Genomic DNA, 26,069 nt, shown 5'->3' on the forward strand with positions numbered 1-26,069 from the left:
AGAGGGTGGTGACGCACTGGAACAGGTTGCCCAAGGAGGCTGTGGATGCCCCATCCCTGGAGGCATTCAAGGCCAGGCTGGATGTGGCTCTGGGCAGCCTGGGCTGCTGGTTGGCGACCCTGCACATAGCAGGAGGTTGAAACTGGATGATCACTGTGGTCCTTTTCAACCCAGGCCATTCTATGATTCTATGAAGGTCTTCGTACAAACGCACATGTACAGGGCTTAGCAAAAACCAGCTACTGCCAACTGAGGAATATAAAACCTGCTGTAAAAAGCAAAGCAAAGCAAAGCAAACCTGCTGTAAAAGTGTCTTGTGAAATACGCTATCATTTATTTTTAGCTAAAATTTGGTTTGCTGATGTTTGCCAACATAGAAATCGTATTCTAATGCTTTGTCCTTTAAGATGTCTTTAGTACATCTTAAATGATCTCCTAAGAATTTTCTCAGTTTGTTACCAATAAGTTCAAATAAGAATTTTGTAACACGTTACCTTGAGAACAGTCGCCTGAGTTTCATGTCCCTTCATGATTCAGTTTTTAGTATGAAAAAAAGAAGTCCAAAGAGAAGCAGTTGGTGGTTAAGGCATCTTAGCCCTTTAATGAATTTATAAACCACTCTCACCTGCTACTACTTGAAATCCACAAGCAAGAGCACTTCATTGATGCACACTGAAAGGTGCAGATGGGAATAGGGAATAGAGGTTTGACAGACTGCAAGGATTTCATCTTCTTAACAAAGACAATTACAGTGCACGTATCTTGGGCACAGAACCATAGGGCTTTTTGTTTGTTTGCCTTCCCCTCATCCTTTCTTTTTCCTTCAGAGTGTATTTGTAGGACATTCTCAGAACAGCCTAATACAGGCATTATGTCTGCATATGTATTGGTGTTAGTGTAATTCTTTTTGTCACCTTTAGCCAAATACAGTAAATGGCATACAGTGCCAAAGACATCTGTATTGATGCCTCATCACTGGAGAAACTTGTAGGTGCTCCAGTTGCTCTGAGTGCAACTCACACGTTCCTCCTAAAATAAGTTTTCTTACTGAAGGGTGGGCAATTACTTACTTTGCTTTTCTCCTCACTGGTTTGAAGGCAGTGTTGTGTGAGTGATCAGCTGCTTGGGAGTCAGCTTATCTCAGATAACTGTGCTGCTGCCTATAGATAGAACCAGTATAGCAGCAGGGAGAGGCAAGATCACAGTTAAGAGTACCTCTTCCAATACGAGTTTTGCTAATTCAAGGTATCCAGGTGATGAGTAGGAAGCACTGTTTTATGGTTAGGGATGGATGAAGGAAAAGTCACTGATGCAGAGGCTAACTGAAATGCCAAAATATAAAGAACAAGTGAAGCTGATGAAGACAGTGGTGCAAAGGGAAGGATGAGACAAAGAGAAAGAACTTTCTAAGCTATTCCAAATAAGGAAGAAGGCTGCTGCTGTGCCCAGGAAAAAAAAAAGGTATGGTGTATCTCCTGGAAGAGCAGATGTTGGAGGCTTCAAAAGGTTTTTTTTTGTACTCATAACAGGAAAAGATTGCATGAAAGGAAGAATAGTTAAATTCTGAAAACCCATGGCTTTTCAGTAGTGTGCACACATCTGTCAGTTTAGGAAACTGTTTCCTAGGCTTTGAAAATAGGCTCTAGAATCATGGTTAGCGTTTTAATAAACATAGGATGTCCATCTCCATTTTCCAGGAGAGCTCTGAACTTCTGCAGTTCCTAAGAAAGAACTGTAACAGGTCTTCAGAGTGCAGATTTATGTATAACCATTTGCTATGCAGCCAAATTCCAGTCTTGAAGGATACTCTAACAGAGACTTGAACATGAACTCGCACATCTTTTCTATTCTCTAGCATTCTCTTGAGTCATGAATTCTTCATTCTAATGTCCACTGACTTATTTTTACAGAATGTTTTCTTCTACAATATTTTCACATTTGTTCCCAACTCTGAAATGATTGGGGCTGCTGCTAAAAGTGCTTTTTTTTTCAACTGAAAAAGCTTCAGTGGCCATTTTTGTTAAAAGTGCTGATTTTTTTAATGTCTCACAGAATCACAGAATATCACATGTTGGAAGGGACCTCAAGGATCATTAATTTCCAATCCCCCTGCTACAAGCAGGGCCACCAATCTCCCCATTTAATACCAGACCAGGGAAGGTTGGTCTCTTTCCCACCATGTTCTATAAAATACCCGAATAGAAAGAAAACGTTCTCTAGATGTTATTGAGGAAATCATCCTGTCAGCATACTTCCTGGCATCCTTATCACTTGGGAAGATTGCATCAGTTCAAACAGCAGTGAACCTTGATTAAAAGGAAGCAAAGATTGCCTCAATGAAAGCTTCCCAAAAATACCACTAAAAAGGAAAATACAGCCAAAGAAAACCTTGTTCTGCTGCTTCCCTCTTAGTTCTGCCCTCTACAGAACTAGTTCTAGGTTAAAAAATAGGACATTGCTATAGGTACATATTTAAGTTCAGTAATTATACACAGAAGTCAGCAAGACCTCGAAGTTCAGGATCTCATCTAGTCAGCCTCTGCTTTAAGATGGGTCTAATATACCCCATCTGTGGTCTCTAAGTAAGACTGAGTCACAGAAGTGAAACTTAGTGTCTAGTTGCTGCAATTCTTGCTCAAAAATATTTCTGAGTTTCAATCAACTTCAGGAAAAGAGGAGGAAGGTGGGTGGAGGGAGAGGTAAAAGAGAACATTTTAACCAACTCCAGTTTAAACTTTGTTGTGTTGTTTCTTTGTTTGTTTTTTCTGTTTTAGTGTAGACACAGATTAAGATGCGTTTAGTTGGAATACAGATAGCTAAACCTGTCTGCTTAGTTTCTCTCTTGGGTAAATTGAGACAATTTTAATTGGTAAAGATAAAAAAATGACCGAGGTGACCAAGATGTACAGCCTAATTTTGACCTAGCTACAGTAATTTTTCCTTTGAAAGCCTGAGTGACCAGAAGCTCATTCTGTCTGTCTGGACAGTTAGCTCTTAATGCCTGCAAAAACACTGTGGTTATAAAATACACCTCAGCAGTTTTGATTAAGCAAATCTGTTATCTTCTTGGGCAAAGAGGTGAATGCAAGTGGAATGCAGCTCTGAAAGAGAACTAGAGAATAGAAAAGATACACGAGTATGATAAAACATAACAGAGATGGTAAAAGGAACAGCAAGCTTCTTCACAGCAAAACATTTCTATAAATGAAAACAGTAATAAATGCAGGTTTTTCTCTACCGAACTGCAAGCTCAACCAGACATGTAATAATTATAGAAGCAAATTGTATTTAAGCAACTACTTATTGAATAAATAATTACATAGCTTCAAAATCACCATCAGATTTTGACCTTAAACGGTATCTAGCTGGGATGGAAATGAGAAATTACTGAAAGAAGTAACATCACAGACTGGGCAGTCAAAATAATGGACACAAGCCAGCCTACAATAGGAAGTTCTGCAGCTAGGAAACCTGCTGCCCTCCAGGGATGGCACAGGGAAGTCCAGAGATGCATCAGAAGGCACAAGTCATCATTTACTGTCCAACTCACACACACAGTGCAAAAATAATTTATAGTTTATTACTCCCCATGAGAAAAATATTCAGGAACAGATAAACAAATTAATGTTTGGAACCAGAAGTAACAGAAATATCCAGTTACACTTAAACCCCATACATATTCATACACAAGCTCATCACACGCTGTACATCTGTCACAATCATGAATTTGAAAATTTACTAAATACAGAAGTGTTTGCACTTCCTTCCTATCCTAATAGGTAAAATGACAACATATATTGATGGGTTTATGGTGTGCATATATACAGGTATATATTTGTCTTAGAGAATATATACATGCACACCACAGTATATATTTACATTGAAACAGGAGTACACGGCTCTACCAGCACTTGTTGGAGACAGCTGAACAGGTGTTAACTACCTACACTGTCACACTGCAGAAGCAATATTTTAATACTTTCCCAACCTATTTCCAACAACACATTGGGAAAGTGCACTGCAGCATTACCCAGAGACATCTATTGTTGTTCTGTTCTGGAAACACTGCTTCCCAAATTACTACATCTGCAGGCTACACGCTTTGACATGTACTTGTTTGCAGAAATCCTAACAGCAGACATCCAACCCAGGGATGGGAAGGATAAAGACTCAATTGAAAAGCAGTTCAAGTACTTTATATTGTTACTGTACAGCAGCAAATCCAGGCTCTTAACACTATCAGCATTTTTATTCTTACCTGTTCTAGAACTATGGGTGAAAGCTTATCTTTGTTAAAATCAACAACAAAAGTTTCCACTGACCTCACTAGGATGGAACATCATCTTACATTCTAACTGTAAAATTAAAATGTGTGACAAAGTGCATATTTTAAAGGAACCATTCAGATATTTATAATAGCTTGACTGAATTTCAGAGTCAACATATGGTAAATTCTATGCAAGATAAAGGCACAATATTTACAGGTACTCTTTCTACTGCAGCTTTAAATTAGAAACTAAATAACCACTACAGTTGTTAGTTGGTTTTTTTTATAATTAAACTGTTGAGAATTATATCAGTAATCTTTCATAAAAAAGCAGATATGCTTGTGCATTTAGTACTCGTGATTCTGGAACCACCTGAACGTGGGCATCGCTAACATACACCCACTGTCCTGCTGATGCTCCCATGGCTTCTTTTAAACCTGAAATGCAACAGCGAAAGAAGTCACATTCGATGTCTTTCACATCATCATCGAACAAAAGCAATGGATGTTTCAAAAAGCAATTAAAAAAAAATCACATTTCAAAAGCTGAGCAGTGTGAAACTAACAGCACAGAAAAGACATAATCAGTTCTAGTAATTACTGCATGGGAAGCCTCAGACTGAGGGAGACTTGTTCCAAGGATTATTTTGAAACACTGTGCTTGTGGGAAATGAGCTTCAAATGCGAAGTGATAATACCCAGGATAGACAAAGTGTGTGCTTGGTTCTTGCTCCCTTGTGAAGGGAAACAACACATACATTTAACATAGTCTGATAACTCAACATTGTCTCTGCAAATCATTCACTAACAGGTTGTATCCTAGAATCTTATTTCACTCTGCATGACCAACGCATCAAAAAGAACTGGCATGCTCTTGGCCAAATAGCACGAGAAGCCTTACAAGGAAAGATATCCTGCTCCTCACATTTAATCGGAATATTCCAGATTTTTAAGCATTAAAAAATACCAATTCTTAACAGATGGGTAAGATGAGTAAAAATGTATATTAAAAAAAAAAAAATTAAATTGTTGTGGATTCGACTCTTACACGAGAAACACCAAATCTATCAAATATTTACAAATTAGAAGGCAGTGCTATGTACTGCTTTGACTAGGAAGAATAGGAGCATTTTCCATCAATTCTCTGTTTAATAACTGAACCAAAACTCTGTTGTTTACTCAGCTGTGTGTAGGTTTGATATAGAAGCAGGTCATGCATCACGTGTACCAGAAAAAAACAGAATTATTTGTAGGGCCCAAAAAACAACATTCTGAGCTAAAACAGTTTGAAATCTTAATGAAAAGAAGCTGGCTTTACTCACAGGAAGGAAGGAAGGAAGGAAGTTCTGTTGTACATACCTAGAACGTTTTTTGTGGAGGAAATATGCTCCAGTAATTTCTTGGAGGGCGTTCTGACTTTCACATAAGCTGCATAATGACCGCCTCTCATCGACCCACTGTGCTCCACTATTCCATAAAGGCTGTACAGCACTCTTGCACCATCTGTAACGTTCTGTATTCCCAGAAACACAGAAAACAACAATGAATTATTTCACAGTAAATATTACAAATATCTTCATTACCTTTCAACAGTATTACTTTAAAAAAACAGATCGACATCTCCAGCATTTCCAGTGATGAAACACATCTATTAAAAATACTCATGAGTCTGTTAACTGAATTCAGTTGCCATGGAAGCAGCAGTATCTGTCCTTAACACCATTAGAGACACTGAAACCATCAGGGCAGCACAGCTTAAGCAGCATTAGTTAACATTCATACTACTCATTGATATGAATGGAATTTCAGTCAGCTAACATTCTGAGTACACTGCTTGAAAACACTGCCTGTAATTTCTATGGGAAAGGAAGAATAATCATCATCATCATCTTCATTATAATCAATCCAGTTAACTTGTGCTCAGGGAAATAGCAACTGTTAGAAGCACAATAAAAATTGAGATTGAAATGCATACCTTACAAGAAGCAGAACAAAATGGTGCTAGGTCTAAAATCAGTGGGAAATCCACGTGCCTATTTACTTTCCGTAGACTCAAACCAGCCTTTAACAAAGAGAAAAAAAGACTGTATGATAAATACTTTGACTAGGAAGCTTTTTAAAGCTGATATGTATTATTATGTTATTAAAATAAACCAAATCAAGAATCAGATTTGAACTTATTGAAACATTCTCCATTATGTCTTTAATATACTGCATGCTACACACAAGTATGACAGACACACAAAAGGTTTCCCTGGATACATCTGAATAGCTAAATGCACTCTGAAGGTATCAGAGATTTAAAAAACCACAAGCATGTTTCAGAACAGTCTTTCATTAAAAAAAAGCAAACATTAAAATGCACAGTGACACTTAAACAGTTGCTCATCCACCAGAACAGCAGAGGAATAGAAGAGGTTTGGGCATTTTACCTGGTGGAATCTTTTCAGATGGAGAATAAGAATAGCAGGAACTGAAGAAATCAGTAGCTGTTTCCGAGCATTCGTGTAGACACCTTCCATTTTCTTTTCTGTATTTATGAACATCACAAGAACTTGTGAAGTGAGGACAATCACACAGAACTTTTTTTTTTTTTAAATTTCTGACAGAAGAACAGATTTATGTTGCAATGACTTTATACGTGTGTATGTTTTCCAACAGAAATTTTGTGGAGTAACAGAAAAATACCTTCTCATTCTTCTTGTTTTCAATAGAAAAACCTACCAAGCCTAAACATTACTTTGATCTGCCTGACACAAATCAGACCCAAAACCAGAAGCACGTTCAGTACCTAAGGCACTGTGTACACTGAGATACAGCATCTGCTGCCATAATCCTACAGCTTTCCTATGGAAAGCATTTCACCTGAAATGAACGGACAATCACTGGGACAATAAATGCAAAGCTCAGGTCTCTTCATCCATGCCAAAGTCCTAGCCACTAAGCTAGAGATTACTTTTCCATTCTTCGCTGAAAGCACACACTTTGTGCTTATCTTTGAGAAGGGTCTGAAGAGAGGAGGTCCACTTCAGGATGCCTCCTAACCTGCTGCCTTGACCACACAGGATTGGCAGCTGTGGCCTATGCTGCAGTGGGAACTGAATGGGGGTTCTCACGGAAAGCAGCTCTGCTGTTAGCTACAGATTAAGAAGAGAACATGTCACCAGCACTTTTTTTTCCCCTGAAAAAATAATTAACATGCTTGAAGTAAAATATTTCAACTGCAGAATAAATGCTAAATTACACCTACAGCTACGTTCTAACATTTGCATTTTCTGCTTAGCCACAAGGAGGAAGCCCATGGTGGAAAAATGAAACATCAGAGGTTGCACAGGTTTTGACAAAAAATTTTGTACAGTGATTCACAGAAATACAGAATGGCTTGGGTTGGAAGGGACCTCAAAGATCATCAAGTTCCAACCCCCCTGCCACAGGAAGGCCCACCAACCTCCAGATCTAGTAGAGGACCAGGCTGCCCAGGGCCCAATCCAACCTGGTCGTGAAATGCTCACATATTAGCATGTTACCTGAGGAGTTGGATTTCTTCTGATACTTCTGTTTCCTTTCTGTGCAGCTCTCACACAAAAGCTTGTTGTTCCCCATTAACAGCTCTACAGAGGTAAATTGGTAAAGGCAGGACTGGACAGAACACTCCTTGGAGCTAGTTATATAGCTCTGGGAAAGTGTCTGAAAAGCGTTCTGAGGGTTTGAGGACAACGAGGACTTGTCTGCTGAGAACATGGAATTATTCGATAAACCTGGATCACCAAAGCTTGACTTTTCATCTTTGTTTATAGTATCACAGAAACTGAGTTTGGATATGGCACTGGAAATCTTCTCATCGTTACTGTCACTTGGTTTGGTGTGTGGCATTTTAACATTGATGTGGTTGACATGCAAAGCAGATGTGTTGCTGCATGAGCTAAAAGCTGTTTGCTTAGAAGCACTTTCACTTTCAGAGGCTTCGCTGTCTGCATCAAAGCTGCTTTCAGAACGGCTGGCTTCCTTCTCGCTGCCCTCTGTCTGACTCCCATTCATGGCAGACTCCACAGTTGTGTCTTTGGAGTACAGCACACTAGAGCTATCTTCCAGTTCTGGCTTTTTGGATCTTTCCTGAATGATAACAGGGCTTCTTTCTTCTTCATTAGAGGAAGCTTTTCTGGCAAGCCTTCTCTCCTGGTTCAACTGATTCTGTAAATTATGGCATTTTAGTAGTACACAGCAGAAACAGAAAACATACCTGTGATCTAAAACAACTTCTAAGAGATGACAAATTCAAAGCAAATGAAATCTAGTATTTTATCTTCTCCATCTTTCACGTGCTTAAGCTACTTGATCTCCTTAAGATCCATTTAAACTAATATAGGATTAGAAACCTCCATACCAGTCAACTATGACCATTATACTTACTGTGAAATCAATACCTCCTACAATCACAGTGACAGCTGTGGATGGCACATGTGAAGCAGTATTCCTTTAATCTAACTTAAGCTTCTAAAAGGTTCTCATGTTTAAGCTGGCCTTCCACTAGAGGCCTTAGCTGATGAGCACCTACAGAAGAGAATTCATTTCACCTTGCAGACACTTGTCTTAGAATTAAATAATCTCTAGCAATGTGTGTCTTTACTTGTATATTTTACTTTGTCTGAAGCTGATTTTTTTTTTGTACTGCAAGAATAAAAAGCTTTGCTGTCAAAAAAAGACTACTATAGGTTTAGAAGTACTTTAAGCTGCCATAATCTGAAGTTATTTGCAATTCTTTCTTTAATTTGGCTTGTTTCCTGAAGAAATGAGCATTTTTCCTTCCATTGCCTTCCATAGACAGAACAAACAACAGAAAGTAAATTTCATGGTCTGCTTCCATAACAGGGAGGCTAAGTGGACAGAAATACCTTCTGCACACTTGGTCATGGGCCTAAGTAGCAGTAAGGATATAATTATAGACATGACTTTATGTTTAGAATTTCCTACTATCTTTAGAATCACTGAATCACAGAACCGTTCGGGTTGGAAGGGATCTTAAAGACCACCCATTTTCAATCCCCTGCTATGGGCAGGGACATCACCACCATCAGGCTGCCCAGAGCCCCATCCCAGCCAGCCTTGAATGCCTCCAGGGATAGGGCACCAACAGCTTCTCTGGGCAGCCTGTGCCAGCACACCTCCTTCTGAGTGAAAAATGTCTTCCTTATATCCAATCTAAATTGACTCTTTCAGTTTAAAACTGTTGCCAGGTATATTCCAATTTAGTAGAGATGACTTCTGGACTGCCTTTGTTGCCTACATATGTAAATCTTGAAGTTTCAGATCCCACTTTGAGTCACAGGTACCAACATATCGGGAACCACAGTTAAGTGCCTAACTTGAAGCCTTGTAAGATCTTTATCTTAAGACTATTCCTTAAATATATTCACAAGGAATCTTCAACGGTTACTTAAGTTCATCCTTAAAGCTTAAAACTAAGTCCAAATGAAGTCAACATAAAAGACAAATAATATTTATAAATATTTTTCCAAATAGGGCTTAAAATCACACTGAACACTACTTCGTAATTCAAGCCCTTAAACTTAAAAGCAAGTAGCAGTGTTTAGCAAATTAGAGTAAAATCCAGATGAAGAAGTCATTAAAACCCCCAAACACGACTGTCTGCTAGGACTACTTGTCTCTGCTGTGTTTACTTTCTTTGTAGAGAAGAGGGAGAGAAACTTGTCAGAAATTACTGATAGTGCTCAACTCCCATAACTTTTAAAATCCTGAAGCTCCTCGCTTCAGAAAGAAAACATAACAACCAATGTTCAGATACTCTGTTACCTGCACAAACACCCACTGGACACTTGGATTTTCACAAGCAAACTTACAGACCAATTAACAAAAGTCACGGAATGTCAATAAATGCTAACTGAATTCAACACTGCTTGGTTTAGATTAGAAATTTTAATGCTTCATTACAATAAAATTTATTCAAAAGATGAATAAAGTCATGTCAAATACACGTCCAAAAACATGGGGGAACACAGAATCACTAATTAGACAGCCATCTCATGTATCACTTTATCAATTCTTACTGAAAGCTGTTTCCTCCCTTATATTTTATTGTCTAGCCTAGTTTGTTGAATCCAAACTATATTTTATTTTCTTAATTTTGGATGCCATCCAGTAGTCACATTTTTATGCAACAACGTTAATTTTATTACTCATTCTATTTTGGAATTTTCCCTGTCTCCTCTAGTATAGAATCTATTTGTCCATAATCATATATGGAATATAAGGCTTACTAATAAAAAAACAAACAAAAAAAAGAGTATTAATAAACACTGAAAGCCCTCCCCACTTCCATTAACAATGAAAGTGCACAATACTTACTACAGATTAATTTTAATCTGTAAAACAAACAGTTCTGTTCAGCTAGTGTATTTGCTTGCTGCCATCAGGAAGGACTGGACAGAGAGGCTGAACTGAACTGCTTGGGTTACTGAAGGCCAAATGCTCCATGGAAATCCCACTCTCAGCTTCCAAGAATCTCTGGAGTTAGTACTATTTTTGTTGTGCCTGTTGGCAGTTAATCCCTCCAATGGCTCCAGTACAGACCTGCCTGCCCTCTGAGGTAGTGTTACAATTCATAGCGCTGCTGCCAGAAACAAATTAGGAGGACAACAAAAGGAAAGCTGGACAGAAAATCTAAACCAACACCAACTGAAATTAAAGTGAAGATCTTTTTTTTTCTTGAGAACACAATCCTGTAATTGAAAATCTAATGGCTCTCAATGACTATACTCTCTCACATTTCTAATAGTTAGCTAAATATTTTTCAACTAATCCACGTAGTTGACATACATCAATAGCTGACATCTAGGTAAACAACAAACAATTGCAGGTGTCAATATTCTGTCTCCTGTTGCCCTAGAAACTTCAGAACAAACTCAAAATGGCTGGCTAGTTAGAGTATTTAAGTTCTTACCTTATCTTTTGTTGAAGCATGTTTCTTGACAATTTTGGGCTGATTATTCAGTGTACCGATGGAAGAACAGGTATACTGTCCGAGATCTGCTTCATGCACACTTCTACTTTTATTTGTTCTTCCCAAAGGCACAGGTTTTGCAACCTAAGAAATTAGACAGGAATTTAGGAAAGGATATATGCCTATTTTTCATTCCTTTACGACACAGGAGTGATTAATGCAGGTGGGTTTGTTTTCTGTACATTAGAAAACAGTAACCTATGTTGCTACGAACCAAACTGGTGTTTGGAAACAAGTACATTTTATGAAGGACCAAATATTACATGAAATACTCCTCCTTAAATGTATGTGAACATGCGAAGGGATGGGGAAGAACCACTCTCAATCCATCATCTTACTGCCAAATAAAAATTCCAAATCCCACACAAAAACTAAGTATATGTCCTCAAATGAATACGGCCCCTCTGCAGCTAACAAAGATATTCTGTAAACTATTTATGACAAAACACCAGAACAAATATTTTCTAAGTTTATCCATTTTTACTCCAACTCAACTCATACATCCTGCGCATCACAACCTTGCACTTCAGCTCCCTAGTTGCAAACCAGCAGTAAGCTAGAATCTATCTTTTGGGACCTTTCTGAAGAATTTTATAATCAATTTATATGCTAAAAGTACTATTAAACTAATCTCAGATCTATATACTGTAAATAACACTGTCATTCATCCTAATCAAAAAATGACTTTTTCTCTATAAATATGTATACAAAAATCACATAATGAGCAGACAGTATGCACACGTTTATAGACAAACGTGCATTTCTAGGTTTGAAATCAGAACTGTACGTATGCATACAGAAACATCTTCATAAAGCAATCCAGTGAAAACAACAGTTATCACGTATTCTGTATCTTACCCTCTCCTCTATTATAGGAAGTGAAAGATCAATGAAAGGTTCTTTTACTGTTGAAATCTTGAAGAAAAAGAGAAAAAGTACATTGAGTGCAAAGAACTACGCACAGGTTCAGCACATACCTTTTTTTTTTTCAAACCAAATTATTATCTGAAACTACACAACAAGCTAATCACTTACAAGCTGTATCAAACTGCAATGAAGAACTTCCCACAAGCTTTTTTTCCTATCTTTTAGAATTTTAAAATAGTTCTTATTTTCTTTCTAACACAGCATGGAATTCCAACACACAGACACAAAGGCAAGGCCATTCCTCTAGGCACAAGCCACACCTAGAAGCACTGGGATGCTCAGATTCTCTGAACTCCAGACAGATTTTCAACTCATGTGGGTCTTCTAGATGGATCACAACTTTTTGGACAGCAGAAACAGCAAATCCAGTAGAATTCGGAAGAAAAACTAACTTTTATGCATTTCCTGAACCTGGACATTTCTGTGCAGGCACTGATCTTGTATGTTGTTCAGCAGCAAGAACTGGTTAATGGCAGTTAGGTGGCAAGCTGTAACCTGGCATTCACAGGGAAGATGATGTCAGGCTTATTGATTGCAGCCAACAGTTTTATTAGAATGTTCATATTGCAACACACACTGGGAATTATCAAAATAAAGCCAATTAATGGGAAAAAGCAGTGCTTTTATTTTCAGCAAAATGCCTTATTGTCTGTTCTGCACTATTATTTTATATATTATAATTATTATTATTATTTTTTGCTCTATAAACCACATAAATTCTAAGCTGAAACTGGAAATATGACTTTCTGACTACAACATCCAGACCAAGCCTGTTTCTTAACCTCTCTCCCTTGCCATTCTCACATTCCTTCCAAAACCAATTTATCTTACCTCATGAAAGACTGAAAAGAAAGCCTTTAAAAAGAACATCACAGTGTGTACGTAATTACTGAACACTGTCATACCTCTAGTTACTGCCATCGTTGCCCTTCTCTGATGTCTATGACCCTATCTTCCATCTGTGACACAAGGACCAGAGGCTCCTCTTAATAAAAAGCTTACATTTATCCGCTGTGTGAGGGACTCAGCATGGTTTAAATTCCAGTAAAACAATAAGTGAGGTTAGAACTGTCTTAACTATGTTGACTTGCTGGCTGTTGAGCAATATTCAAACTAGGGTTCCTCTAGAGGCTGACTTTCCAGGAACAAGCACTGGTCAGAAAGATATTTGCCAACGCAAGCGAAGGAAAGCGACTGCTAAGCTTGTCCTCATACAGCTACCGCTAGCCAAGCCCTGAGTCCTGTGCAGGCAGAACATAAGAACCCAACAAAAATAAATGGTACACACAAAACACAGACGATGCCTATTTGGTACACAGCTGAAGTTCTTCATTGATACTAGAAGCACATTGAAGTTTAATCTGCACATCACACACAGGGAAGTTTACCTGGCACTGCAGAACTGTGCTCAAGTATTCAGATTGACTGATTTACTTAATCTCTATAATATTAAATATAATGCTTTAAACCAAACCAAACACAAATGAAGTATTAAGTTTTAAAAAGTCATGCAAGTAAGATTTTTCTTTTCCAAAGTTAAGAAAATCATAAGGATAATGGAAAGCATTTATGATGAAATGTCAGTAATATTAATTATGAAAGGAATATGCTGTTCATTAGAGATATTATGTTAATTCTAAAAAACACAAACAAAATAAAGTAATTTTAGCATTTCCCCACTCATACTAATTCAAAGCAAGTACTTCCCATTTTTCAGGTATATCCCAGAAGACTGGGCAGGAGGTTTTATATTTTAAGATAGGTAAGCATTTTAGGAATATCAAATAAAAATTGTAGTATAACACAGATAATTACAGAATTTGGAACCTCCAGACTTAAATTAGATGCAAAATGAAGCCCACTGTTTGAAACCACTTTGAATTCAAATGATCCCTCTTCTTAGGTTTGCAGAGGATAATGCTTTAAGGAAGCGTAAGTAAGTTATTATTATAAATGAGAAACTGTCAATAGTCTTGCTTTTACAGACAAACAAGCAAGTATAAAATTGGCAATACAATTTTATACTTTCAAGACAATGTAATCAAACCAGTATGTGATCTATTCCACATCAAACCAAATTCCAAAATACCTACATTTTCACATTCCTCACACATGACAGTGCTAGTCAATTCACCAACAAAGATCCTATCTATGAAGTTCATCTTCACACCCTCTCTTCCATATGCTGAAAAAACATTGCCTTTTTTTAAATGTGAAAAATAACAGATCCAATGCCACACTATAAGTACAACAAAATTCTAAGATTTATTTTGAAAGCACAATTATTAAAGATATTCAAAAGTTTTTAAACACAACACAGTAACTAAGCCATCATATACTGTATTTCAGTATTTAAAAACATCTATTATTCAGTGATACAATTCTTTTCATATTCACTTTCCCCACCTGCTATAACAAAATAATCATACAGTATCTCTCAAGAAGCCTTTAAATATAATCTCAGTTTTAATATATGGTATATACACAGTATTGTATTGCTTTGATATAGACACTACAACAGCAGACAGGCTGTCAATTTTTCTAAACAGCCTTCAAAACTATAAAACTAAAAAAAAAAAAAAAAAGCCAATAGAAAACAGAAAAAAAAAGAGAAAAGAACATAGTTCTATGTCTCAACTGTTGCAGACTTGGGAAGGCCAACGTTCAAAAGAGCTTCATCATTATTTAGACTTTAATTAAGCAAAAATTATTCCATTTTTTGAATATACGTAAAAGAAAAATGATTTTAAACTTGTTAAAAAATAAAAACAAGCATTCTTTTGAAACAGCTTCCCACTTTGGTTTTGTAATCGTATTTCGTGCGCTCACAGTATCAGCCACCTGATAGAAACAACTTTTGCTTATGTTAAGTGGCCTCTCTGAGCAATACAGTAACTGTGGCTATGTAACAAACAAACAGCAGGCTATTTAAGAAAGCAAAACTAGATTCTATATAACGTTACAGAAGGCATTACTAATGCAGTGGAAACTTATTCTGGCTATAGTCTGTACATAAGATGCTCTCTATACTTTAGATATGCGCTAGGGGGCACTAGAACAACACATAATAAAACATTCTAACACTACAGTACTTTCAGACTGCTGTTTGCTATAGTTAGCTTTGAAGAAAACGGTATTTTAAAACTTCTACATTTTAAAAGTGATTCGATAAAGTGTTTCATACCTTTGACTTTTCTTCTAGTTTCTTCATCTGCTGTCTTAGTTGTTGGATTATTAAATGCTTTTAAGATACCAGTTTGTATACGCTGTAATGTAAAAGATAGCAATAGAATTTTTAAAAAAAAGCAAGTACTTACAGTGTAAACGTTCTAAACACGATTAGTATATGATTAAAAGAAGCATAACTTATTACTGTTATTCATTAACACTGTCAAAGCTAAACAAGCTTATTAGCTTCAGTATGTAACCAAATCAAAATTTCCTCCCCACAAAAGGGAGCAGCTGTAGAGGCTATCAACAAACAATAAGATTTTCAGTGAAAAAATGCTTTTCATTTCTTCCACAGTTGGGGGAAAAAACCAACACCATACTGCCAGAAAAATGGTCTATTACCCATCGACTGGGATACAAAATACTTAAAGGCAGCTAAGGGCAGCTAACAGCCTTTCAACTGCCAGTCTTCTGTGACTTTCTTCAGCCATTTATTACTTCTGTTTATTTTCTAACGCTGTACATTTCAAAGATATGTCAGAAAATCTTCAAACATACACAGAACTTTCTGTGAATTCATATAAAATTCAGCAACGCTATTTAAAAAAAAAACCCAGAAAGTTACATTTTTTAAACAAGAATCAGAAAGAAATATATCCTTATTTGTGAGCAGTGGTTGCAGCTTGAAATAGGGAAGTCTTCCCATATATTTCTCAATTTGTAACTGGGATAAAGAGGTATTTTTATGAGTCATTTGGATGTGTATGCTGCTAGCACGTGCTCATATAAAACGTGCTTCTGCCCATCCTGTGATGAGCTGTGAAGAGGGAAGGAGAGGACTGTGCTGACTCCACCACCAGAGAACACTGCAGCTTGCCTAATCCTGGTTTTCCTCTCCTGGTAAACGTACTTGTTTTCCAATCCAGAAACTCCACTAACAGCTTCCCATGTCAGGGTGCAAATGACATTTACAATGAAACATGGTATCGAAGTCACAACTAGAGAGCAAAGCACCCTTCTACAAACAAATGGTGGTACCAACCATTCCACTAGTAACACAAAACCTGTGCACCAGCAGAAAAAAGCTAACAAATAACTTGTGTTTGCAGACAGCAAAGTGCACTTTCAAGCCATCGATTACAGCGTGACGATGGCAGGCAGCCCCAGAGGTCTGGTTTCCAGTTCAGGCACCCATCAGGATAAGTCATACTCCTACCTTATGAGTATGTGACCTGGCTTGTGAATTAACTCCCGCTGCCCCAAGCTCAGCTTTGTTCATCTTAAAGCCAACAATATACTAAAAGGGCTAATCAATAGATAATTCACAAAGTTGAACACCACAAATGGGTCTAGGGCCATAAGCGACTCTTTTGTTGGGATTAGTGCGTTGAACCATTTATTTAGGTCAAAGAAAAACACAGTCTTTGAATGGGCAGGGTGCTGCCGACAATGGCAGCAGACATTAATCAATTAGCAGCAGGGTTCAGCTACTTTGGGCCCTGGTGTGAAACAATCTCCAGCCCACATTGCTGGGTACGCTGGTCAGGATGTAATTTTTATCATCATATCGACAGCCTTTTATCTTAAAAACCCACTTGTGTACACACATACACTAACGGGTACAGGAAAAAGTTCAACACTGCTCTGAGAAGGCTGTTTCGTGAAACAGGAAAACAGATAAAAGGCAAAAGTGGAATGTGAATTGTGGGAGCTATATAAGTTGTTGTAACTCATGTCATGCTCTGTACTATACACATCTCTCCTCAGAGCCCTGGCAGTCAACGCAAGACTCCCAGCAGGGGCACCGGCCAGCCTGCAGCACTCAGCCAGGCCTCTGGCAGGTGGAGCACAGAGCATAGGCTGTCACCTATGCATGCCTCTGTTGGAGCACAGCGTTACAAACAGTGCCCAGGAGAACAGGCAGTTGCAGGACACGCTTCTGGCTCTGGCGGCAGGCAGCATGCTGGGAGCCTTCCCCAGCAGCGGGCTGGGAGGAGTGGGGCTGGGCAGCGGGCAGCTGCAGAGTTCCCAGGGCTGACAATGCCGCTCCCTACTGGCACAGAGCAGAACGGGCCCTGACCCGCTCTGTTTGTCACACAATCTACAGACTCCAGATACAAGACGAAAAAAAAAAAGACAGAGCTTTCACTAGTCGTGACCCGTGGCGAGCAGCCCGAGGTGACGGAGTCAGTGTTTGCTGTAACGCACCACTGCAGGCAAACAGGGGTGTAATTGCAGAAAGGGTGGGACCAGCCCTTATGTGCCCAGTGCTGAGGGTGGCAGACATGCTCTGCTGCCTAAAAGGTCATTTAAATTCGCAGCGTGTCCCCTTACCCTTTTATGGTAGCTTCAATGGCTGTCCAGCTCTAACAGATGACTCAATAGACAACCGAAAACACACGTTATTGTAATGATGGCACACTCACTGATGGGCCAAGAGACTGATGGCAGGGGAAAGAGCGGTGACTAGAGAAGCAGCTTAGTGGCTGCAATGGTCTTGCTTCTGGCAAATCCACAACTGTGAAGCAAACATACTTTCCATCTTTTATTACATGAAAATTAACAAACAGCAGCAAGAGTTTCCCTCTACTGTAAAAGCACAGCTACTGCTCTTACTGAATAGGAAAAGCAGCAGCAGTCACCTGCTTCTGCAGTGTGCCTATACTGACACACCATCCTGTAACCGTGACAATGTCAATGGTCGGGTCTTATACCCTGCAGTTCAGTTCTGCTTATTATTAAGTACACTGATGTCAGGGTTCATTCAGTGTTACTCTAGTGTCACAAACTGGGCTCTGTTACAGCTTTATATTTTGTTTCCAGAAGAACTCAACTTAGGATCGTTACATTCCCTGCGTTATGAAATGAGACGGAAGAGAAGCACGCTGGTCAGTACAATGTTTAAGGACCTTCCTTTGACTAGACTTAGAGAAGGTTATTTACCACAATATCATCTGAAAGGAAGGTTCCAAGACTAAGTCAGGCAGATGAAATCAGATACAATCAAAATAGTTCAAGCACTATCTTGTATCCAACAATGCAGGAGGTAGAAACAATGAAGGGAAAGAAACATGAAAAAAGATAGAGGGGGAACATTTTTCATTTACTAGAACTAGTTCTACACTTAACATACTCAGACGTAGATTTTAATAGAACATAGCATGTTATTTATAAAATAAGTAGTTCTTAACACCTTCTTAAGATAAAGGAAACTCTGCAAGATTTCATTTTTGTTCTACTTTTTTCAGTGAAATAGGCTTCTATGAAAATTGTGAGCTGACTCACTTCTTGGAGCTGCTAATTTCTGTCCCAAGGCATTTTTCTGTCCCAAGGCAATTTCTGTCCTCACAGGCATTTTTCCTGAATCCTCAGAAGAGGCTTTTTTGTTCTTTTGTTTCTTAATAAATGAAGAACAATTCACACTCCCAAAGACATCATGATCTACTTGCCACACTCTTTCTATTGCTCAGCGAAACTTTCATTCCAATCAGCAATTTTAAGATACCAACATGAACACGATTGTATCATCTTCCTAAAAAGTCATTATTTTTCTCAAGATAACAAAAACAGCCACACCTTCTTTATAAAGGACATCTTTAAAACATGAAGAACAATGGAAACACAAAGAATACTGAGGAATAACAATTAGTTTACAGTACAGGCAAGTATTTCTTGACTTTTTTAAAAACACACACCAAGGTGTTACCTTTGTTTCTTCAATCCTCATTGCATCCAGCAAATAGTGCAGAAGCTCTTGGCTGTCCTGCTGCTGGAATCCCTTAAATCGAGGGGCCCTGCAACAGAAGCAGTAAGGAATTTATAGTTACACTGAGAGACAATATCTATGCTAGGTTCTTGTTGGATGCTGAGGTACAAACAGATGCAATCTGTACTGGACCTAATGGGACACTCCAGCTACCTCATGCAACTCACATCACAGCAGATGTGCATGAAGTCTGCGTACAGCAAAACAGAAGCAGCCTGATAATCTAAATTGGGAAAAGATTACCTTGAAATCTAAGAGAAGTTACAAGGTTGCACACAGACAAGCAAAATGCACAGGTCAGAATCCAAATAAAAATAAATCTTAGCTTCTTAAACAGAAGCATCTATAGCCATCTCTTCAGAACAGCTCCAAGCCAGCCACTCTATTAATCTGCAGCTTACATTCCCTGCGTAAGAGTTAGCTGCTCTTATATCATCAGGTAAGTGTTTCTCTTATATTTGCTTCACATAAGTTTTCACAAGGACCTTTTAACATCATGAACCACATGCCATGGTAATCACACCACAGCCACATTCAAACTCCTGTTCTATAGTCTAATAAACTGCAATACTTAATATCTGAAGCTTGCATTAAAATGTACAGCATGACTAGGAGCAAATAAAGCATAGCTTCGGACCTAAAATGGAAAAAGCCTGACATTGACAGGACAATCTCTTCAAAGTTTTTGATTGACACAATACATTTGAGTCCAGGTACCAAAAATTATCAGGTCTGCTAAAGCAGGCAATAAACCAGTGTACACACCTGATAATTTTCCCCAGAGCTGCTTAAGGAATTGTATACCCAACTAGTTTTGAGAGCAAAAAAAAAAAAACAACAACACTGAGATGACAGAGGTTCAAAATGAACCACTCTACACTAATTCAAAGGAACCCTTCTTAAGCATCCATCAGAACAAACAAGTGTATCAGGAATTTTGCTCCCACTGCATACTGAACACAAAAGCATCACAAACTTTAGCTCTTTTGCAATTCATAAGTGCACCAAAGAAGTTATACATACAAACCGTGGAAGATCATGAAGAATCTAAAGTGCTACTGTCATTTATTAACACTGCTGTATTTCCTATCACTCACAGTTTCCTTTATTAATTGGACTAGCTGGCATTAAAATGAAAATCACGATACAAAGCTCTTTATCTTCCCGTTAATCAAGTTTAGAAAATGAGATACATTCCTCTAGTACTTCACAACCTTTGGTAAAACCCCTTAAAGCCCATTCCCATGCTGCACCTGTAAGCATGGATGGCACACGTGCTAGCCCTGAGCCCACCAGAATTGGTTCCTGCAGGGCAGCTCCTTGTGGCCACCCCCCAACACAGCAGCAAGCAGCCTCTCAGGCCGAGCATTTGCAGGGCTCACAGCAGAAGGCTGCAGGGCCCCAACTCTCCAGCTGTCCTGTGATCTTGTCTGTGGGGTGCATGGCAGCACTTTTTGTATAACTGTGCTACAGCCCTCTTTGTATAACTGTGCTACACCCCTCCTTCCCACACTGTAGTTGGACAAAATGAATATTGCTTTGTTTCGGAAATCCCCACTAGCTATAATGTATTAGAGCTGCAATCGATGAAGACACTGCTTTTCCATAAATAGTAACACCACTAGCTTTTGGATTGACAATACTGAGTGTCTGAAATGTCCAGATCACAAGCCCACCTTCTACAATAATACAAGCTTACTACTCAGGTTAAACAGAGAAAATAAATCATCTTAAAAAAGATGAACTTCAGTATGTTTCATCTCCAGAAACTAAAAGTCTGGACAGAAAGAATCTACATGCCCCAGAAAACATACATCTGGTGCTGCCCTTGTTCCCTCAGCCTCTCCTGTCCTTGGAGCAGTTTGTCCTCCTTGATGGTGCCTGGCACCAGCACCAAGAGAGGCCAGCCAGCTTGCCAGTCAGCCCAAGGACGCAAAAGGAACACTGGCACTTGCCCATTATTTACTGCTGCACTTCACTATGCCGGACACATGGAAACTGAAGACTACACAGCAAAGGCAATTCCAGTAAAAAAAGACCACCAGCAGCATCCACATGGCTCTCATAAAGCAAAAGAGAAAAAGCATCTGTTTCAAACTCTACTAACACAGCAGTCAACTGCACTGGGGTGATGTTCTGCCTGTTTGTGACACAGGCATTCAGTAGTCTACATCACCAGTATTCAAAACTGCTGATTCCTTGTGTACTGCTCACAGTATTTAAATACACTGTAAGTACCATAATTTGCAGGTATCGATTACATAAACATTATACAACACACTTATGAGTATGGGGATAGATACTTCAGATGTTACCTGTACTGAGACAACAATAGTTTCTCACAGCAATTTGGATCTCCAGCTTCTTGCAATCCCTCATGAAACTGTGCAAATATTCCACATAAATAATCTGTTATTTACATTAACAATGATTTATTGGCCAAAACACGCCTGTCTTTCCATACTAGTTACTCCTCAGATTTTTAATTAAAGTCTTGGATTGATTCATCTAAAATGGGATTTGAAAATGTTTTTTTTTCTCTGTTTTATTTCCAGTAATGCCACCAAATGGCAGCTGCGTCCCTTGCTGCACAGTAAGATGTGTAGGCTGAGCCACGTGCTAAAAATCTTCCAAAATCTAGCACAGGAGACAACTGGCTGCGCAGAGCTCAAGCAGGAATTTGATCAAACTGGCAGAGGGGACAGAAAAACCAACCACATACTCGGTTATTCAATTTTATGAAATGCATCTCGAGCCAGTTTTCACGTTCAGCCCCAGATTGCATGCTCTGACTAATGAGTGCACTGAGCTGTAAATATCTATCTGCATTTTCTCAACACACAGTAATCTTTCTTGCCCAGCCATGCTCTTTAGCTGTCCTAGGATTCCTGCAGATGAGGCTTCTTTCCTACTTACACGATACAGATACCCAGGTTGGCTTCGGAAAATTCGTGCTCGTGGGTAGCAGAAATTAAAGGCTACCATATGAAAAAGCATCAGACTTGCAACGTGCCTACAGTAGTAAAATTAAATCCAGGCAAGATGTCATGTTAGGATGTAGCAGTCTGAGGCTCCATGCAGTACAGTGATAGAAGGGTCCAAGTCCTGAGTCGCTCCCTGTAAGCGCGATGTAAGCACGGTAACTGGAGAAGGAGCTAAGGTGGCTAGGAATCTAAGGTCAGTGCCTAAAATTAAGTGCAATAAATCTGGTCTTGCACATGCAAAACAACACGTTCACGTTTACAAAAAGCACGTCTGCATGTGATCTGCGTTTTGAGAGAAGGCTGATAACACTCATAATTAAAATGACTTAAGGACACTGCTTTATGAAAAGGTTTACAGAAAAACTGGACACAGGTATATTTTTAAAGCTATATATTTTTGCATGTGCAGGTCAACCTAAACATTGAATTCCAAATTTTTCAAAAATATCACTAAATTCAAACTTGAAGTACTCCTCCTAAGAAATGAAACACTCTGGACTAACACTATTAAAATGCAGCCTTTTGCTGCTATTCACATCAAATGTTTTATTTCCAATTAATTTGATTATTAAAGCAAAACATTCCAAAAAGCACTAAACCTTTATATTGAATCCAAGAAAACACACAATTTGCATTACAAAAATTAAATGAGATATTAACTTGCACACATACTTAAGAGGAACATGCACACATTTTAACTTTTCAATTGCCTACAACAGTTTTCTCATTGCTTCTTTCATTAAATAGCCAGAAAGCAATGAATCTTTTTTTAAAAACCCTTTTGTAGAGATCAGTGCAAGTCTGACAAGCCTGGTTATACACATTGTTATTATTTCTTTTATTTATAAGAAATGTCTTCTTTTCCTGACACAGAGAGAATTAAAAGGCATATTCAGCATATCTCCACCAACATATCCATATTAATAGCTCCTGTATATAGTGACAGAATAAATTACTGCGCTGACACAAACTAGATCGTTATACTAATAGGATTTTTTTTTTTTGGTCACAGAAGCACAGCCACAGGGCTACAAAACATAGCAAAGGAAGAGATAGATATATATCTGCTTGATAAAGAAGCAGTGAAAAACTCCATCACACCTACAGGAGGGCTTTTGTTGGTGTTTTTAATTGTAGGAACACGTCACAAAGTTAATTTTACAATGCAAAGTAAAAAAAAAAAAAAAAAGCCACACAAATGCCTTTTGTTATTGTTTACAGTTTACAGCATAACCTGCCACAGATAAACACCAGATAATATTCACTTCTGATTAAAAGTATTTTCCTCAGTGATATTTGAAGGCAAAATAGTCTATCTGTATATTCCATTGAGTTTTATTAGTGCAAGGTGAAAGGAAAAAAATGAACCCCACTACAGCTGTTTTCAATGGAGCAGCACTAGTTAATCTTTCATTTTATTAGCACACAGTGCATCTGTAATGGGCAAGATTATTTACATTCTCTGTGCTTGTACTGAATCCTCATCCAGCCTTACATAAATCTACATGCTTGGATTTTAATGGGGACAGGATGATGGGAATGTAAGTGACACTTTAAATGTCAGAGAAAGTGATTGCGAAGAAGCTATGAAGATATGAGTCCTTCATTTTGACTGAGAAGTGATGTCATTATTAGTACTGACATATAGCTAATTGGTCATTAGTGTCTGCTGAATTCTACAGAACATGTATAATTCTAAATATCCGATGCTCCATAGAACAACATTTCATGCTAGTAAATTTGTTTTCAGAAGGAGGCCACAAAATAAAAACAAAACAACAAGAGGTATAAGGGAGGGGATTTGATATGACATAATGCATTTACTGGAAAACTCCTACATTTATAAACTAGTATTCGGGAGGAAAAAGGAATTAATCCATGTTGATACATAGAAATCTGACAACTAAAAGATGTGCACTCTTGTCTCCTTGAAAATATGCTTCAAGCAAGATCCTTGGCAAAAGTGGGGGACTTTAAGATGGTTGGTTGAGTTGACCGCTCACAGATGTGCTGACATATGGAAGCCAGTGCCAATGCAATACAACCTGTTGTACAGTGTCAGCAGTATAATGACAGAACAGGTTGAACTCCTGCTAATGGCCATAAGTGCTGAAGGACAACTGTGACATCCACATACATGCTACTTAGCTATCCTCTCACTACTCATCTGGAGACAAGTTACAACTGCTTATCACTTACCAAAATATTTTTCATGATGATCTAACTTCCTGTAACATTTTTAGTAACAAAAACTACACCGTAACATACATAGCTAAAGGAAACTAAAGTCCTCTAAATATTTATACTTTCGATTCTTATCTTCTATTTGCTAAGGGAAATTAAGTTATTACCTCAGATCTGACACAGAGTTGCAAACATTCAGCATGAGATGCTGCACAGGAAAAAAAAACACAGGCTTGGCACATGTAACCCAGATAAAAAACAAGAGATGTGCCTGTCCCATCTTGATGGCATGGACAGGATTTAGCTCTCATTCTGATGTACTGCATGATTTGCTTCATCTTTTCCTCCCTTACATTCCCCTCAAAGGAAATGCAGTATCATTCTGTTACTACAGTGTACCAAGAACTCTAATGTATGAGCAAAAAGCCCTTCTTACAGCTATCTTTGAACAGAGGGAATAGCTGACATGCCAGAACAGATCCATTTCCCACTTAACCACCACAGAGAAAATACAGTTCCTCTTACTAAGTAATGGAAATTTCTTTTTCTTTTCTGCAGAAATTTCTTCTTGTCTACCAGCTGGTAGCCAAGTAAATGCCTCTGTACACGAGGTCTGTGCATAAAGTTATAAGACCTTACAGAAAAGTTCCCTTTATATGAACATCCCCTTCTTCTTTCTTCCTTTAATTACTGATATTTTTAATAGCATTCCATGATAGCAAATTGTACAGGTTAGTTATATAGAACGTCAAAAAATAATTTAAAAAACACCTAAAAAAACCAACCAAACAAACAAACAAAAAACCCACAGACTTTTTTTTTTTCCCCTCTGGCTCTAAATCTGCTGCCTTTCATTTTCATGCAGCTCCTTGAACTCTTATGAGGGCAGTTAAATACGTATTGCTAATTTATCTTCTATCATCCATTGTGTTCTCTTGTGGTAACATTTTTAAATTTCCTCTTCTGTCTGATCTCCTGATATTTAAGTCCCTCTTCACTTGAAGTGTTGCTATCTTTGTCACCTCTCCATAGAGCTCTGGAAGGGCTTTATCTTGCAATGTTCTGTTCTGGTTAACACAGATGTTCCAGCTGCAGATACACCTAAGGAAATTATTCTTTTCCCTCTTCACTGTATCTACAATCAGTGCCTACTTAGCTCATCAAGACCTCACAAGAAACAAACACTTCTCCTATCCAAAATGCTGCACAGCTCTTCCTCCTGAATGGAAGAAGCAAACCCGAAACTGAAGAGCAAAAGCAGATGAATCCTACCAATGCACACGACTTACTTATGCAATTAGTCTATGCTGCAGTCATAAATCTCATCCATGTTCTCTTGTGTTCAGAAACTGTGGAAATCAACAGACTGTAGTGAAAGTGTGCAATCTCTCACATTCTGCTGCAGGAGGCGATGCAGACTCCTCTGCCAGAGAGGGTCCTCTGTCGGAGAGACCCAGAATGTGAGGCAGCACTATTAGCAGGGAACACAATGGTAAAACTGGGACCAGAAGTCATTCTTCAATACTGGTCAAGAAAACACAAACCTGGTGTTCTGCTGCTACTGCCTTTAAAGGGCAAAAGTCAAATAGTCAAAATTAGTAAGTTGGACATTTTTTTTTAAGAAAAATTTTTCTCTACAACAGTATTAAAAGAAAAGTATCAAAAAGATTTATAGCTAGTAAGTCTCCTTTTCTTCACTTCTTAAGTTTGGTACAAAATTACCTGTTTCTTCTAAGCAGAAATGCTCAGAAG

The 26,069-nt window shown here is 38.3% G+C and overlaps 1 protein-coding gene across 5 annotated transcripts in view; it reads right to left on the bottom strand.

Moving 5' to 3' along the window:
- Nucleotides 1–3,558: 3,558 nt before the first annotated feature.
- Nucleotides 3,559–26,069, bottom strand: part of USP45 (ubiquitin specific peptidase 45) — a 51,833-nt gene continuing 29,322 nt past the window's right edge. For 3 of the 5 annotated variants that reach the window (XM_042886035.1, XM_042886043.1, XM_042886025.1), the window contains exons 9-18: nt 19,090–19,177; nt 15,397–15,478; nt 14,306–14,397; nt 12,144–12,200; nt 11,226–11,369; nt 7,795–8,458; nt 6,700–6,797; nt 6,243–6,329; nt 5,627–5,780; nt 3,559–4,705 (exon numbers count right to left, since the gene is read on the bottom strand). In XM_042886035.1, coding sequence (XP_042741969.1) covers nt 4,572–4,705; nt 5,627–5,780; nt 6,243–6,329; nt 6,700–6,797; nt 7,795–8,458; nt 11,226–11,369; nt 12,144–12,200; nt 14,306–14,397; nt 15,397–15,478; nt 19,090–19,177 — 1,600 coding nt within the window. In that variant the 3' untranslated portion in view covers nt 3,559–4,571. Of the gene's footprint in view, nt 4,706–5,626; nt 5,781–6,242; nt 6,330–6,699; nt 6,798–7,794; nt 8,459–11,225; nt 11,370–12,143; nt 12,201–14,305; nt 14,398–15,396; nt 15,479–19,089; nt 19,178–26,069 lie in introns of those variants that run through there. The other 2 variants (XM_042886052.1, XM_042886061.1) reach the window with 2 other exon arrangements.

This window comes from Lagopus leucura, unplaced genomic scaffold (genome assembly GCF_019238085.1).
Source record: "Lagopus leucura isolate 7727_CA_CO unplaced genomic scaffold, USGS_WTPT01 Super-Scaffold_73, whole genome shotgun sequence".
In the NCBI taxonomy this organism is placed as follows: Eukaryota; Metazoa; Chordata; class Aves; order Galliformes; family Phasianidae; genus Lagopus; species Lagopus leucura.